General features: G+C 47.1%; 1 protein-coding gene across 2 annotated transcripts in view; it reads right to left on the reverse strand.

Annotated features, from left to right (window-relative positions):
* Positions 1-17,610, reverse strand: part of ALMS1 (ALMS1 centrosome and basal body associated protein) — a 222,885-nt gene that overhangs the window by 28,733 nt on the left and 176,542 nt on the right. For both annotated transcript variants that reach the window (XM_078674479.1, XM_078674480.1), the window contains 2 exons: positions 7,439-7,610; positions 5,028-5,091 (listed from right to left, as the gene is read on the reverse strand). In XM_078674479.1, the coding sequence (XP_078530605.1) occupies positions 5,028-5,091; positions 7,439-7,610 (236 nt within the window). The remainder of the gene's footprint in view (positions 1-5,027; positions 5,092-7,438; positions 7,611-17,610) is intronic.

The raw sequence follows: 17,610 nt of genomic DNA on the forward strand, positions 1-17,610 counted from the left end.
GTCCGCAGCGTCAAGTGCACACTTGATGGCTGCGTTTGATATTAGCTTACCCTCCTCAATAAGCATTTTGGTGCCTTCTTGGAACTGTGGGGGCAGGTGTTGTATAACCTGTTCTAGGGTGTCGTAGTGCGCCCTATCATAACGCGCCAGGAGCGCCTGTGTATTTGCGATGCGCCAAAAGTTTGCCGCCTGTGCAGCCACTCTTTTGCCTCCTGCCTCAAGCACTTTGGACTCCTTATCCGGGGGAGGAGCTTCACCCGTTGTCTGGGAGTTGGCACGTTTCCTGGCATTGGCAACCACAAGAGAGTCCAGTGGCAATTGTCCCCGGATGTAGACGGGGTCCGCAGGTGCAGGCCTGTACTTCTTTTCAATGCGAGGGTTGACCACTCTCGCCCTCGTAGGCTCCTTAAAAATGTCCCCAGCATGTTTGAGAACACCTTTCAGCATAGGAAGTGTCTTTACTGTCCTTTCAGATATGGCAAAGGTGTCAAAAAGGAAGTCTTCCTCAACCGGGTCGGCATGCATGTCCACATCATGATTGGCCGCCGCCCTTTCAATTAGTGCATGAAATCCTGCTGAGTCCTCAGTCGGGGATGCACGTGCATTAAAGGTCTGCGGGTCTTGGCCCACACCTTGGGTGTTCTGGTCACCAGTGTCGTCGTATGAATCTGGTTGTACATCAGGTTCATCGATAGGGAAATTGTACTGCTCATCCTCATCATATTCCTCACCCACAGAGTGTTCTGGGGAGGGAGTAGGGCTCCGTCTTGGAGGAGGCTGAATCGGTTCCGTGAGGCCTGAGGCGTCAAGGGGCACCCTCTTCTTTTTCATTGGGATGACGTAGGGGTCCACCGGCTCAGAAGTGATCTTCCGTTTATAGAGTGTCAGCTTGCCGGTGGCAGCATCGATGAAATGCTCTGAATCGTCTTCCGATTCGAGTACACGACGTGGAAGAGGGTCAGGCAGCGAGGAACCCTGTTTCGGAGCCGATTTCGTCGAAAACGCTTTCGGCGCCTCCTTAGGTGGCAAGAGAAAGAGGAGTTTCCCAGAAGGCTTAGCCGGAGCGTCCTTTTGCGGCTGCGGTAATGGCATCGGAGCCGATGGAGCAAAGGCTTTCTCCCTGATTCTCTGCAGTGACTCCGCAATGGGGGACGGTACACTGCCAGTGGGTTTCGTCGCCGACAAGGATGCTTTGAGCTGTCCCTCGGATCCGACGTCCTCTCGGGCCTTGTGCGTTTTGGGCGCGGAAACCGTCTTCGGCACCTCCGAATCTTGAGGCCGGGGCGCAGACTTCTTGTGCGTAGCCTCTTTGGAGCCGACCTTGGCGGGCTTGGACGGCGCCGTAGCCGCTGATCCGTGCCGACCATCTTTCTTGGGGGCCCCTTCTTCGGGCGTCGGTTTCGATTTCGGAGCATCGGAATCGACAGACTTCCTCGGCTTCTGCGGACCGGAGGTCGACGGAGCCGACGGGGTGACGGGCACCGACTTCTTCACAGGCACGGCAGCCATCTTAGGGACACTCGAGTCCTTTGGTTTCAGTTTCGATTTCGGGTCGGCCATTTTAGGTGTTGACGACCCCGATGGTTTCAGTTTCGGTTTCGAAACTGCGTGCCCAGCAAGTGAGTCCGTAGCCGGGCCCGAAGGCGGGGCTGTGGCTTGCGGCAACGGGTCCTGGGTAAGGCCGACAGGCGATCCCGTGTCCCGGTCGGTATCCTCGTAACCTTCGGGGCAGAGCTCGTCCGCTGAGCTATCCGCCGCGGCCCCATAAATTTCATCGTCGTCTCCTACCTCTTCGACGTATTCGAGGACCTGACCCGCGACTCCGTCGTCGTCTCCCGGATCCGCCTCGACCTCCGTCTGTGATGGGGAGATTTGTAGATGGTGACCCTGGACCTCTTCTTCCTGGTCGCCGAAGATGTTCTCCGGATCTGGGGCCGCTTGCTTAGCTTCCAAGCGCACCGCGCGCCGAAGCTTGAGAGTTTTCTTGGAGCGGAACTGTGCACAGGCCTTGCACTTGCCGTCGTCGTGGTCCGGTGAAAGGCACTTGTTACACACGGGGTGTAGATCGATGTGTGGGTACTTGGACCCACAGAGCGGGCAGTATTTAAACGGGCTCCGCTCCATGTCCGTAAAGGCTTGCAGTCGTGTCGCGATGAGAAGGCCTCAAAGTTTAGAAAGCGAAGAAAACTCCGCTTATTCCGGCTCCAAGAGACGGAAGACTCGAGACCGAGCGCAGACAATACCGACGCAAGAAAATCGAGGCCTTTTGGCCGGTAAAAGATAGATTTACTTGGTTCCGACAGTAAGACGTCGAGACCACATCCGAACCCAATGGCGGAAAAAAACAATCTGGGGATGGAGCCGATGCCCATGCGCACTGTAGTCCAGGGGAGGAGCCACCTATCTCAGGATACTTCGAAGACTCTTCCAGGACAACAATGTGCAATCATCCGAGCCCAACACTAGGCGGCGATCTAATGCTAAGATATGAATTTAGCAGCCCACATGCCTCGAACCTCCACTGCAGTTCAACGCCAAAGGCCAGGCCAGGGAAGGTTTGCCTTATGAGAGCTGAATAAAAGACTGTGTAGGTACCAAACTCCATGGTAGTGGGAGGGACCAGGCCAGTGTCTGGTGAGGTGTCCAAACCACTGACATCCGCCAGTTCTTCAGACCAATTGTCCTCTGTGTCATTAAGATGACCTCTGACCCCTCCCAATCAGCACCCTCTCCAGGCCTGTTAAAGGAAGAAAGCACTGCGTCCAGTTCGGAAGGCAAGGCATGGCACCAGTCGACGCCACAGTTGCCATTGGATGACGCCCGGCTATGTGTCAGAGTCGGATTGGCGGTGGGGCCTGCATCTCTTTTGAGCGCTGGCGGCACTGTTAGAGATGGCACAGGGGCGGGCACTGAGGAAGTCTTGCAGTCTTGTAGGTGGCACTGCTCTGGATTTAGACCTGGACCAAAGGGGCCCTACTGGAGCCAAGAACGGACCTGCTGGTGGAGAACCAGTAGGGGCCCCTCCTGCACCCGTGGAGCCCAAAGAGACTCTAGAAGGGTCGGACCGCCCAAATATGGTGCATAGCCTCATAAAACTCTGAGTTTGGCAGGGTTCACTCCAGCTCCCGGAAAGTCTGGGCAGAGCAGATTGGCAGTTGGAATAGGCCCCACTGCGTAGCGAGACCTATTGTGCTGAAACGTCCGTACCAGGACAAATGACTTGGACTGGTGCAGGGAAGGCAAAGACTGACTCGCTCACACTAGAAGCTGACCCTGAAGGTACCTCGAAAGCCAAAGACCGAAAATCCTGTCAACTACAAAAATCATGTTGAGGCAGAAGGTCTTGTTAATGCTCAAAACTTTGATGATTTTTCAGATTCTTCTCTCTAAAGGAAAGAAGTTCTCAATGATTGCAGCTCATCACTGTTTTGGCAGCTCTAATGAGTCCATTCTTTGAAACAGTTCATAAGTGTATGATATGGCATCTTTCTTGAAAGACAACCTAATTGTTAACCGTAACATCAGCTAGAAGAGTCTGAGAAATACAGGTTCTGTCTTGCAAGTAAAATTCAAGATTCATTCCTAATGTACCGCATTTTGTTTGAATCAAAAGCTCTCTTTACCAGTGTTTTTAGCAAACTCTGCCATGGTGGAGAAGAGAGCTCTTCATTCTCTAGACTTTAAATTTACCTGTATAAGACAAAGGACTTTTGTTGTTTGGACCAATTTTTCATAAATTATGTCCCTTTGAATACGGGAGACCAATATTAGACTAATAACAAAGATGGATTGTTTCATTTACAACTCTGGCCTACATGTCTATGATCGGACCACTTTCTACAACTGTTGAATCCCACTCTACAAGGAGTTTGGCAGCCGCTGCCAACGTCTTTGCAGGGGTCTCACTCAAGGAAATCTGTACAGCAGCGGCATGGAGAATGACGCACACTTTCTCAAAACATTACATCAATGCAGGAAGGAAGCAATATTGGGATGAGCAGAAACAATGCTCCTATGGTGAGCTTCATTGTCGACTTCCACTGTTTTTAGTAATGTTTTGCTAATTGTGATTCAAGCATGTGAATCTATGAACGATTCAATGCTGGAGAAGAAAATGGCTTACTTGCGGTTTGGCTCTGCAGCATTTGCATCTTTCATAGATTAGCTCTCCTTCCTCCCCTTTGATGAGGCTCTTTCTTATTTTACCTACACTGTCACAACCTAGAAAATCTGGTAGTTGGAAGATTTTTTTCAGGGGAGAGATGCCTGACTGGATGAAGTGTGTATCACACACTTAGGTGGACTAGTTGTATCTAGCATATGTCCCCCCCCCAATGTCATTGGGTGTAATGGTACATTGTTATGCTAAAACTGATTATCAAGGGTATTCAGCCTAACAATAGGGAATGATTCATGCATGTGAATCTATGAACGATTAATTTCCGGAGAAACAGATGTATTATACTATATCTATGACTTCAAAAAAACATCTCCTCTCGACTTGTACCCAGGTCAGCCCCCAAAGTGTTTTTTTACCATTTATGGCACAAATCTCCACTGCAGTTCAACGCCAAAGGCCAGGCCAGGGAAGGTTTGCCTTATGAGAGCTAAATAAAAGACTGTGTAGGGACCAAACTCCATGTGAGCAGGTAGGTTGCCAATGGTGGGCACACAACAAGGATTGCATGCCCCATAACCATCCTAGGCTGTGCTCTCCCACACCCCAGTCATGCAACTTCCATATCCTGCACTCCTTGCATGCCAAACGTGCATGGCACAAGAAGAATGGAAGCGTTGGTGAATATCCCTGGTATCGTAATACTCCTTCCCTGTTAGGCATGAAAGGTTCACCATCAGGGCTGAATGAACAGAGGGGAAGGTGGGTTTAGGAGATTACCCCTGCACCCTTGTATACGCAGGTCACAGAAATGTCATAATGATCTTTATGATAGCCAATTATGCTAAAAAACAATCCTCATTAATATGCTCAAATCAAACTACGGATTGCACTAAATATGGAATCTTACCGTTTGGATCTCTCCACCATCTCTTTCTTTGAAATTGTTCTTCGTTTTTGTAAGATCAGTTCATCTAACAAAATGAAATAGATTGAGATCAGAAAAAATCTGAAAATGACCTTTCTTGGGATAATATGTAGCTTGTTGCCATTGAAATATGTTTAGTCATTATTTGAGAAAGCATACAGTCTACAGCAAAAAAAGTGGCTTACAATAAACAAAAATGTATGGTGCATTTCGGACACTTTATTGAAGTGTTTGACTCTCCCGCCTGGTGGCTGCTTGAATGCCTTGTTCCTTGTTTTCACTTTCTCAATGGTGCCCCGAGTGTAACTGCACCTTTGACACTGAAATGTTGGCAGACTTATTAGGAGGTCCCATCGCCAATGTGATGGTGCTGTAAAGGGGGGGGGGTAGACAGCTGACCATTCACAGGCAGAGAAGCTGCTGATACACCAGGAACAGGTGCCTGCTCAACTATGAGGCCATGAGGAATGTTAACAGAAAAGTAGGCCTCTCCAACTAGGGGGCGAGGCAGCATAAGACAGGCATATAGGATGCCTAACAGAAAGAGCCAAAAGATGAAAATTGTCGGAAGGGGGAGTATGTGGCTTAACTAGCGTCCCGCTGCAGCAGGCGGAGCAGAACCCTGAGCTAGCCAAAGGTAAATAAGTCTCCCAATTCTGACTGTATTCGGCTACTGCCCATTCTTTTCTTATCATTGGGGAACCTGTATTGGGATCTGGATTGACAGTCCCTGAGAAGAATGAACAAAAAGGGGAGGAAGATAGGAAGAATACCTGGACCCTGACTGGGAATCATAAGTAAGGACCTGAAAAAAAAACGTCACAGCTGGTGACTTAAACAGGGACATCTAATGAGGCAACAGGCTCACCATCTTCTAGTAATCAATGATAACACTTAATCAATGATAACACTTCCTGCTTAACCTATCTATACTCATCAATGGAAATAATGCAACGTAGGCTGAGCCCAAAAACGTATTTACAATTTTATTTTATTATAATTTTCTTTTTTACTTTTTTTATTTACACTTTATTTTGCATTTCTGACAACTTTTCTTATTTTCATATATTACATTTTTCACAAACTTTTTAATAGAAATGTTACACTTTTCCCTCTTCAATCCCTCCGCTATCCTTCTCAATCCAAATAACTGACTAGCATGTCCATCACTCAAAATACTTTCATATCTCACTATACTAATTCACCACTAATCCTTTATGGGTTCTGGAGTAGCGTGCTACTTGCCAAACAAAGCTTCAAAACTCCATCAGGGGTAGCAACCACTATATAAATACAAACCTTTTTATCCCTCTTCTGTCCCTCCACTATCCTTCTCCATCCAAATAACTGACTAATATTCACAACTCAAATTACTTTCATATTTCACTATACTAATTCACCACTAATCCTTTATGGGTTGCCGATTAGTGTGCTACTCGCCAAAAAAACGCTTCAAAACCCCATGAGGGGTAAAAATGCTAACCTTTTTCCCTCTTCTATCCCTCTGAATCCATATAACTGACTAACATATCCACCACTCAAATTACTTTCAAATTTCACTATACTAATTTAACAGTAATCCTTTATGGGGTCTGGAGTGGCGTTCTACTCGCCAAAAAAGCGCTTTGGCGCCTCGTCTGGGGTAGTAAGCGCTCTATAAATGCAGTTACAATGCAATATGATACATAGACTCTACAAACAATACTACAATAATTACAAAACTATAAAAGTACAACAAACAACAATTAACCATATGACCACTCCACTTGCCGTCTCTCACACACAGGGCACAATCGTAGACACTTCATATACACAAACCCTTTACCCCCAGAACAATAATGTTCATCAGACAACCAGGGAGACCATTGTTCTTTAGTCTTCTACTGATACGTCTTGACCTGGGCTTTTCAGACAATATTGGTCAACTTACGTTTCTGTGGAATTCCAATATTTTCAACCACCTTATTCGGGACCTATAACTTTTAATATTTCCTTTGTAACCCAATCCAACAAATAGAAACATATATTTATATAGGTCTCATATCAAATGAAATACAACCACATTCAAGTTTTTTTCGAAATTACTCCTTCATTATCCAATCGTTCACACTTGAGGAAATCAATTTCCTGGACGTCCACGAATTTAGTCCACCTTCTAAGTACTATAATACTTAAATCCATTGGATTACCCAAAATGTTGGATTGCGATACAAAGGAAATATTAATAGTTATAGGTCTTAAAAAAGGTGGTTGAAAATATCGGAATTCCACTGCAACGTGCGTTGGCCAATATTGTCTGAAAATCCCAATTCAAGAAGTATCAATGGAAGGTCCAGGAATTAAACGTTTAAAATGTCTTGAGCATATAGTTAGGGAAAACCCTTTTTCTAAACCTGGATGTGCGGTACTCTGCCACTCTCTCCTTTCCTCCAGGGGATTAAATAGCTGGTCCCGCTCTTTCTGAAACATGCTTTGCAGCTTTCGTTCTTTCCTGATCAGTTCCAATCGCTTTATCCGCTCTCGAGAACTGGAGATGAATCCAGGCCGATGCATCTGCAGAGCCTCCTACAATGAAACATCACCATAGCATTGATTGTAAATTCACTTTTACATACGAACGTACTTTTACATACCAACATGCAAGAAAGTGATATAATCAGCCGTGATAGATGGAAGCGGGACAGCAATGTGAACAAATGTAATGTTACCTATTGGGGCCAATTCAGAAAGGAAATTGTCCAACCAAATTTACCTTAGTTATGCCTGCCAAGAATTCGCACAGGGATGACCATAATTTGTTGTAGACACTCTTGATCACTTAAAAATAGCAGCAGATCAAACACATGGAGTGCCACATTCTGTGGCCTTCACGTATGTAATGTCCCCCATCATTATTTTTTACCTGCTGTGTATTCCCATTTGTCGCAAAGAATTACAGATCTACTGAAAATACTAAGAACAACAAACTGAGCCTTTGCCTTGAGCATTGATTTATTTGACACCCTTCGGAGCAAATAACCTGGTTTTCATTACAGGTAGTGGGATGCATACAGTATTTTGATCCATCAGATCAGAGTTGTCCACATCTCGATTCTTCAAGCAAGAAGAACAGAAACTCTCTATCTGGGGATTCAAATGCTCCGTAACATCAGGTCATGAAACGCCAATTGTATCTGGTGAAGCACGAGTGACAGCTAAAAAAATCTCTCAAGATAATGCTTATGTTGTTAAGGGGTAGAAATCTTCCCTGATCCAGATAGATGAACAGCGGCACCCTTAACGGACTGTCTCGACCCCCGACCCAGCCCGCACTTCCCTGACAGTTTTCTCACCTATTCCCCTGGTGGATACACTGACCATTCTCAAATCTCTCAAATCAGGTTACCCAGCTGACCCGTGCTTAGCTAGGCAGTTAGCAGCTGTGGCGGAGGTGGCTAACCTTGAAGTGAATAATATTATCAATTTATCGCTTCAAACCACTATGGTTCCAGCTGTGTGGAAAGAGGCTTAACTGCTCCCCCTGCTAAAAAAAGCCCTCTTTAAACCCTGCTACACTAGCCAGTTACCAACCTATCTCACTTCTCTGTGGCTGTGGCGAAGGTGTGTGAGAAGGCTGTCCACAAACAACTCTCTAAGTTTGTTGAGATTTCCGGTGCCCTCCACCCAGCTCAAGTCCGAGGTAATCCTCTACGGGTCCTCCCCGCCACACTTCAGGGACGAGCTTTGGCCAAGGGGAGCCCAGTGAAGAATCTAGGGGTCTGGTTCAGTGAGGACCTCAGATTCTCCCCACAGATTAAATATCTGGACGGAGCGTGCTTCGGCACACTGAAACTGAAATATTGTCACGCATTGATTACGCCAATTAGTTATATATTGGCCTTCCCGGTACTCAGGTGAAAAAGCTTCAGACCATTCAGAATGCGGCAGGAAGAGCACTGTTGGGCATTTCTAGTAGGTGCAGTACAACACAACATCTCCGGGATTTGCAGTGGCTCCCGGTGGGGTAGCGTGTCCTGTTTAAGGCCCTCACCCTCGCCCATGGTGCCTTATACAGATCCGGGCCCCCCCATCTCAGGAGGCGTTTTAACTTCTATGTGCCTCAAAGACACTAACGTTCTACAGCTCAATACCTCGCTGTTATCCCAAGCTACCGCCTAGCTAGAACAGGGCGGTACAAAAGGGGGTGGTGATGAACGGAGCATCTGAACCAATCAAACACTCACACCCAGTCAACAGATCTGGGTTTAATCCATCACCGTTCTTTAGCCCACTCTCTCACCCCAGTTCAGACGAGGCCATATGCAAATCAGTCTGACCCTGTGCCTCATGGGAACAGTCCAGCCCAAACTGCCAAGCCATGGTTTCCCTAGACCGGAAACAAGCTTCCTAGGACCGGTTTCTGGCATTTCAGCCGTCTTCAGCTAGGCTAGCTTGAATCCAGTGGCAAAGTGAGCAAGGGACTCACGTCTGAGCATACCCTGCCAACTTATGGCGAACAAAGCAGTACAAAAGGGGGTGGTGATGGACGGAGCATCTGAACCAATCAAACACTCACACCCAGTCAACAGATCTGGGTGTAATCCATCACCGTTCTTTAGCCCACTCTGCCACCCCAGTTCAGACATGGCCATATGCAAATCAGTCTGACCCTGTGCCTCATGGGAACAGTCCAGCCCGAACTGCCACGCCAACTAGGTGTTGTCCCATGGGAAGAGCTAACGTCCTAGGTAGGGAAAACCCACATGGGGGATCTTCACTACCCGGGCAGGAAACACCCATGTGTACCTGCCCTTACCCTGGGAATGTCTAGTGGTAGTGGAAGGTCTACTCAGGGTTGGGCAATGAGTTAGAAATGCCAACCTGAGCATAGGCTCAACTGTGCACCCACAGTCCTGCAATGGCAGGCTTGATACACGTTTAAAAAGCTATTCTGGTGCGTCCCACCATTAGCCAGTGCCATACCTGCCCTGGGTATATGGTGTACTTATTTACAGGGCTCTCAGAGTTACAACACCTAAACCAATCGAGTAAGCACCACCTTCTAGCACGGGTAGGAAGGGTGTCTGCACATGCCTTCACAATGCATTACAGAGGGAAAGCGCCAAGAGTCCTAAGACCACGATAAGAGTATCAGTGTGAAGAAGTGTGGCTCACTGGTTAGAGGCGGCAGACCCGTAAGCAGAGAACGGCCCGGGACCAGGGTTCGATTCCCGACGCGGCAGGGTCGTGGACCAGGGTCAGCGGGCTCGATAATTCTCGCCTCGGTGCCTACTCTAGTCAGGGACCACACTCGGCAACTCTGGGCATTAGCTTGCCTCATCTTCACAACGGCCCCCCCAGACCGCCGGGGATGCTTGGTCGCACCTTAGAGATACCCATTAGGGACCATCTCTCAGGGTGAGCCAGGACGGGTTCCCCAGCGGTCGAAGCGTGGAGATACTCCTCCGGGAGTCGATCCTAGCGCTATATAAACCCGCAATTAATCAGCAATAACCAAGAGGAGAAAAAGCTAAATGTTTAAGGAAATCCCCTAAGAAGGGCCATGTCCAACAGCTACATTCACTTGTATGTGCAATCAAGACAGCAATGATACACATTAAAAGAATGGATAACTCTATTATATAATACACCACTACTTCTCATACCACCATATCATTATACCACTGGAAAATGTGACAGAGCAACTCAGCAACAGAGAAATAACCCACAGCATTACCCACTAACTCTTGCTCCAATGAGAGGAAAATGGAAAAGGATAATGTTACTTACCCTGTAAGAATCTGTCTGTGGCATGTAGTGCTGTAGATTCACATGCTCTGCATACTCCTGCCATCTAGTGATGGGCCTGGAGTTGTGCAAGGTATTTTTTTTTCCAAGAAGTGTTTCGCATCATGAGACCGAGTGACTCCTCCTCTCCGTGGTACTTCACATAGGCATTGACTCCTTTGTTAAATTGTTTTCCCGCAGGGGGGTGAGAAAGAAATGTAAGGAATATGTTAAAAAAGCAGTGCCCAGTCTAAATGTAGGTGTATCACATAAGTATGAAATGTAACTACAATTGCCACAGTCTGGGGAGGAGGGAGTGAGCATGTGAATCTAGAGCAATAAATGCCACAAAGTTCAAGTTCAAGTTCAAGTTTAACATTTGTATAGTGCACTGCTCACCCAGAGGGTCTCAAGGCGCTGGAGGGAGGGAGGGGGGTACTTTACTTATCGAATATCCACGTTTTTAGTTGTTTTCTGAAGGAGAGGTGGTTCTGTGTAAGGCGGAGGTGGGTGGGGAGAGAATTCCAGGTTTTGGCCGCTAAGTAGGAGAAGGATCTTCCCCCCATGGTGGATCTATGGATTCGAGGAATTGCGTCGAGGGCTAGATTGGACGATCGTAGTTGGCGGGTGGGGGTGTAAAAGGACGGGCGCGTGTTGAGGCATTCGGGTCCTAGGTCGTAGAGGGCTTTGTGTGCGTGGGTGAGGAGGCGGAACGTTATTCTCTTGTTGACGGGGAGCCAGTGAAGGTCTTTCAGGTGACCGGAAATGTGAGCTTGACGAGGGATGTCTAGTATGAGTCTAGCTGAGGCGTTTTGGATGCGTTGGAGTTTTTTCTGTATTTTGGCTGTGGTTCCAGCGTAAAGGGTGTTTCCGTAGTCCAGTCGGCTTGTGACCAGTGCGTGGGTGACCGTCTTTCTTGTTTCGGTGGGGATCCAACGGAAGATTTTTTTGAGCATGCGTAGGATGTTGAAGCATGATGATGAGACGGCGTTGACTTGTCTGGTCATCGAGAGGGAGGAGTCCAGGATGAAGCCCAGGTTACGTGCGTGGTCCGTAGGAATGGGTGCGTTTCCCAGGGGCCGGTTGCCACCATGAGTCGTCCCAGGCGGAGGGGGATGAACCCAAGATGAGGGTTGTAAACAAATGCTTACAGGGTAAAAATCAGTTTGATGGCATGTGTGGCTGTAGATACACATGCTCTGTATAGACTGTAAAGCAGTTCCTCCTATGCAACGGTGGCTGGGAACTGCACTAGTTTGAAAAAGAGTACGTAGCTCTGCCTGAGCTACATTGCCCTGTTGGCGTGCTAAAACATAAACACAGTAGGGTTTGGTAAATGTATGTGGTGTAGACAATGTAGCTGCCTTACAAATGTCAGCTATGGGAATATTTCCTAGACAGACCCTACTGGCCTCCTTTTTTTATGATTGCAATATGCTCTGGTAGTAACAGGTAAAGGTATTTTGGCCTTAATGTAGCAAGTTTTAATACATTTGACTATCTATCTGGCTATGCCTAATTTGTATATTGGGTTGCCTTTATCTGGTGGAGAAAAGGCTACAAAGAGTTGCTTAGTTTTCCTGAAAGTTTTAGTTCTATCTATGTAGATCTGGATTGAGAGGATTGAGAGGAAGAGGTGAAAAAGCATAGGCATATATCCCTAACCAACTCATCCATAGTGTGTTCCCCATGGATAGTGGGTGTGGGTACCTGGATGTGAAATTTGGGCATTTTGCATTTTCTGCTGTGGAGAAAAAGCCGATCTGAGGAAGCACACACCTTTCAAAGTAGGGAAGGGGGACTTGAGGGTGGAGTTCCCAATCGTGGGTCTGTTGCTGCATCCTGAAGTAGGTCGGCAAAATCGCTGTCTGCCCCCAGCATATATTCCGCCAACAGGTGAATGCTTTGGTGAAGAGCACGAGCCCAGTTCCATATGGTCTGAGACAGGTGTGATAGTTGTGAAGACCATGTCCTCCCATTTTTGTAGATTATACAAGGCTATCATACTATCCGTCCAAAAGAGAACCACCTTGTGTGACAGGCGAGGAAGGAAAGTCTTAGTGCTAGATATACTGCACGAAGCTCCAGGTAGTTGATGCGTCGAGAGTGATGTTTGGCATCCCAAAGACCTTGTTCTGTCAAGTCCATTTGATGGGCACCCATAATTGTGTTTGATGCGTCTGTGGTAAGAGTGATGTGAAGAACAAGGTCCAGAAAAGGCCGCCCCTTCAACAGATTGTTGGTGTTCCACCATTGTAGAAAACAGTGAATTTAGTGGTCTATCAACACTAGGTCTTTGTGATGACCATTTGATTGAGACCACTGGTGAGCTTGACATTGCTGTAGAGGGTGCATATGTAACCTTGTGTGGGGAACTATGGCATCATCCCTAGCAGACACATGACTGTCCTTACTGTGACTGTTTTGTTTGGTTGAAACTGGGGTAGAATTACCTTACAGTTCGGAATTCAAGTGGAATTGGAGTAGGATAATCCTAACTTTGTGCTTCGGATTGCTCCCAAGTAAGGCTGAACTTGTAGATGTTGAAGGTGAGACAGTAAACCCCAGCTTGTGAAGAAGATCCACTGTCAACTGACTGTGCTGTTGGCATTGTTTGTGGGAGCTAGCCTTGAGGAGCAAATTGACCATGTATGAAAATACACAGATTTTTTGTCTTCACAGATATGCCGTGACCACTGGCAAGCATTTGGTGAACACCCGAGGTGCGCTAGTCACCCCAAACGGAAGGACTTTAAATTGGTAGTGCTTGCCTGCTATTACACATCTGAGTTATTTGCGGTGAGCAGGGTATATTGGGAAGTGAAAGTAGGCGTCCTTTAGCTCTAGTGTTGCCATAAAGTCGCCTTGTTGGAGAAGTGGAATAACATTATGTAGAGTGACCATATGTTAGTGTTCTAATAGGATGTAGTGGTTTAGAGGTCTTAGCGATCCATCCTTTTTGGGGATCAGAATGAACAGAGAATATCCCTGAACATTGTTGTTGAAGAGGGACATGTATTATGGCCCCCTTGAGAAGAAGAGCTTTGGCCTCTTGTTTGAGAAGCGGTAGATGATCCTGTGATTCCCTGTGAGAACGAGGTGGAATGTTGGTTGGTGTGGTAATGAGCTCCAAACGATAGCCATGTTGGATGATGGCTAGTACCCACTTGTCTGTGGTAATATAATCCCAGACTGGGTAGAAGACCTGCAGCCTGCCCCAGACAGGTGTAATGTGTGGTCGGGAGGGAAGATTGGGTAGTTACTGCTTTGCAGTGGGTGTTGCTCCACGTGCAGAGGCACTCCTGCCCCTTCCATTGCTGTTTCCTCCTCTGAAATAACTCTTACTGTAGGTGGACTGGGTTTGTTTATGTAGGGAAGTGGGTGTGTCTGTGGGGGTGGATTTATCTGTACCTCTGTAGCCTGAGTGATGAAAGGAGTTCCCATGGCCTTAGCTGTGTTTGGGTCCTTTTTAGGTTTTGACTAGCGATGCATGCGTACGAAGTACGCATGCGCTAGCAAAATCTAATGATATCCTCTAATCCTCTATGTGGGGTCGGGTATCTGCCCCCTCCTCCCATTGGCTAGCTCCATAAATGGAGGCTAGCCATTGGTAGAGGGCTCTGTCTGTCAATCCCAGACCAGATTCGGGGGCGTTCCCGAGAATTTTTCCCTTTTGGCTACGTCACGCGACGTCAGCCAAAAGCCGGGAACGCCCCCGAACCTGGTCCGGCATTGAGCCGGCACCCGCCTTCCTGCTTGTTTCCCCTTGCACTCGGGAATGTCTTCTCCGCCTGTCACTGCTGTTTGCCTCCATCCCACCCGGCATTGCTCCATGTATTCACCGCCGCGGCCCCGAGTGAGAGGAGGAAGCAGCGCCCGCCTTCAAGCCCGGGCCGCGCTGGGATTGGCCCAGCCGGCCGAGCCCCCTTCCACGTCATCGCAGGAGGAGGAGGAGGAGAGAGCCGGAAGGAGGAAGCAGCCTGCATCGACCATCCCTCTCCCCGTGCAGCAGCCTCAGTTCCCCAAAAAAGTATTTTAAAGCGAACTATCCCGGCCCAGTTTCTTTTTGTCAAATTCAGTAGTTGCAAATTTTCGAGCAGCTTCAAAGCGGAATTGTTAAGATGGCCGCTGCTTCCATATGCAATCGCCAGCGTTGTCCGCTCTTCTATGTCTCTGGTCTAGTGGCTGAGCCTTTGTGTTTGCGGAAACCTCTGCTTCTGCCAATAGAGAGAGTGTAACGGCCGGCCCGCGGTACTGGCTGTAGCGACCCCCAGTGGCAGCGCCGCTTGACAGCAGCCCGAGAGAAAGAGGAATGGCGCTGAGAGAGCCCGGGCAGTGAGAGGCCCGGGCATTTAGCGCAACCCGTGCCGGCAGTATGGTGAACACCCGGCGCTCCCTTCGCAGCAACACCGCAACCCCGGCCGCAGAGCCCGCTCACTTTATCTCCTCTAGGACTCGCTCCGGCATGGGGTCCCGCAGTGAGGCCGCTGCAGAGCAGGTCAGCCGGGGACAGGGGTTCTGTTGGGCTAGGAGTAGTGGGAAGGGAGGCGCCTGGACTCTGCAACAGCAGCACGCACAAGTTCTAGGTTGTCATCTGTCTGTGTGTGTACACACTGCCCCGTGCAGTCAGAGGGAGGCGGGCCAGCGCCAACTGTGGTTGTGTCTGGGACTGCACCCCACTGGACCCTGCACCCACCGGTAACCGGTCTTTGCAACCCCGACCGGCAGCGGAGTCTTGCATCTTTACCAATTCCCGCACACCCAGAGGAATGGAATAATCCATAATAAAAAACAAAAAAAATTCTATGAAAACGGGCTTAATCCCGACATTGTCCTACAAAAGATCTGAACCAAAATAAACTTTGAAAAACATATCACATGCCCAAAACTTCCAGCCAATAAAAGAGGCCAAGCCTTTAGCAGCCCCACTCTAACCAAGAGCCAGAATTTCTAGGAGACCCCATCCCAAATGTGTCTCATCGTCATTAACGACCTACCCCAAACAAAACTGCCACCCAACTTCTTTGCTATAACTATCGACTCGACCTCATAATTTGTGTACCCCGTTCACTTAGAATTGTTTTTCTTACCCTCCAACTTAAAAACCTCCATACATAAAGGAATCACCGTAATAGCAGAACTCCAAACATTGACATCTATGGGATAATTGTAATCAACTTGCTCAATCCTTCTCGGATACTCAACAGGTTTAGAATTGTGAATACAGCAACATTTCCAACCAAGCCCTAATGCGGTATGCCTATGCTAGGTTAACCATATAGAACATTAACCTTAAACAAGCTTTTACTGTAACCATTACCCTACTTCTCTAAAGTCAAACAATCCCCACTTAGTCATGACATAGGGGGACCCCAGCCACAAAGTCTTTACTGGCTTTTCAGGATAAACACTGTGTATGTATGTGTATTTATATCGGTCGATCTTTTTTTTTTTTTTTTATGTCACCTAATCCTAAACCCACCCATTTGCACCCTTGCGTATTTATGTACTGTTTTCTATAGCTCATACTCAAACCGCTTGGGGTTCAATGCATTGTACAATGTATTGCGGTACTATAGTGAGCGATGTGTTGACTAATAATAATAAAAAAGGATATAACTAATGTACAGAGAGAGGTGATTATCTTATGCATACATTTTCATAATATGTACAGCAAATCCGAAAGATTGGAACATAAAGGAATTAGTTAACATTGGTAGATAAGTTTAAATTTACATCAAACAGTGGGGTATGTGGATAAGTACAAGGAGTGCAAACATTGGTAGTTCATTGAAGTAGGACCAGCTATGATTAAAAATCGTGTTATATATATATATATGGTTTAACAAAGAGTTGATGTGTTACACTTGAACCAGAATAAATAAATACATAATATACAGACTGTGATTACAGATGGAAGTCACGTTAAACATTGTGGTAATGTATAGAGTGCAAAGAGAGTATATTAAACTATCAGGTCAAAAAGAGAGTAGATCTAGAGGATGTGTGAATAAGTTAATTACTGTAAGACTCCTATCTAGCAAGTCCGTAACAATGTTAAGAATAATTATCCATAACATCAGCCGTAAACTGAGTGCACTGAAAAGCATCAGATATGCCATATTTAATATAGATGCACTTGAAAAGCATCAGATATGCCCTATTTAAGATAAAACTCTAACTTTAACAAAGGCAAAACCATTGCATTGTAAATGCTTGTTCATTTTGCCAAGAGTCGTATCTACCTTCGGTCCAAAAAGGTGCTCGGTATCAGTAGGTATATTTAAAACTGCCTGCTGTACGTCTGACTTGATTTCTGAACATCTAAGCCATGCATGTCTTCTAAGAAGAGAGCTGGTATTAATACCTCTAGCTGCTGTATCTGATGCGTCTTAGGGCGTAGTGAATTGAATTGTTGGTAATTGCTTGCCCTTCTTTGACAATTTGTTGGTGTCTTTTGTAGAATTTCTCGGGGAGGTACTGCAAGAGTTCTTCCATTTTATCCCAGAGGGGCCTATCTTGACGGGCTAGAAGAGCTTGTGAAACTGGCAATGCACCAATGATTGGCTGCTTGTGCTACAACCCTTTTGCCAGCTGCTTCTATGTGCGTGCTTTCCTTCTTAGGTGGTGGAGTGTCCCCAGCAGTCTGACTGTTTGCGCTTTTACGAGAAGTAGTGGAAAAAATGGAGTCCGGTGGAACCTGACACAACATAAAGGGGGTGGTCAGAGGGAGCAGCTTTATATTTTTGTCCACCCTTGAGGTGATGACCCAAGCCTCGGCATGTCTCATCATGTTGAG

The sequence above is a fragment of the Lissotriton helveticus genome, chromosome 2_1 (genome assembly GCF_964261635.1).
Source record: "Lissotriton helveticus chromosome 2_1, aLisHel1.1, whole genome shotgun sequence".
NCBI lineage: Eukaryota > Metazoa > Chordata > Amphibia > Caudata > Salamandridae > Lissotriton > Lissotriton helveticus.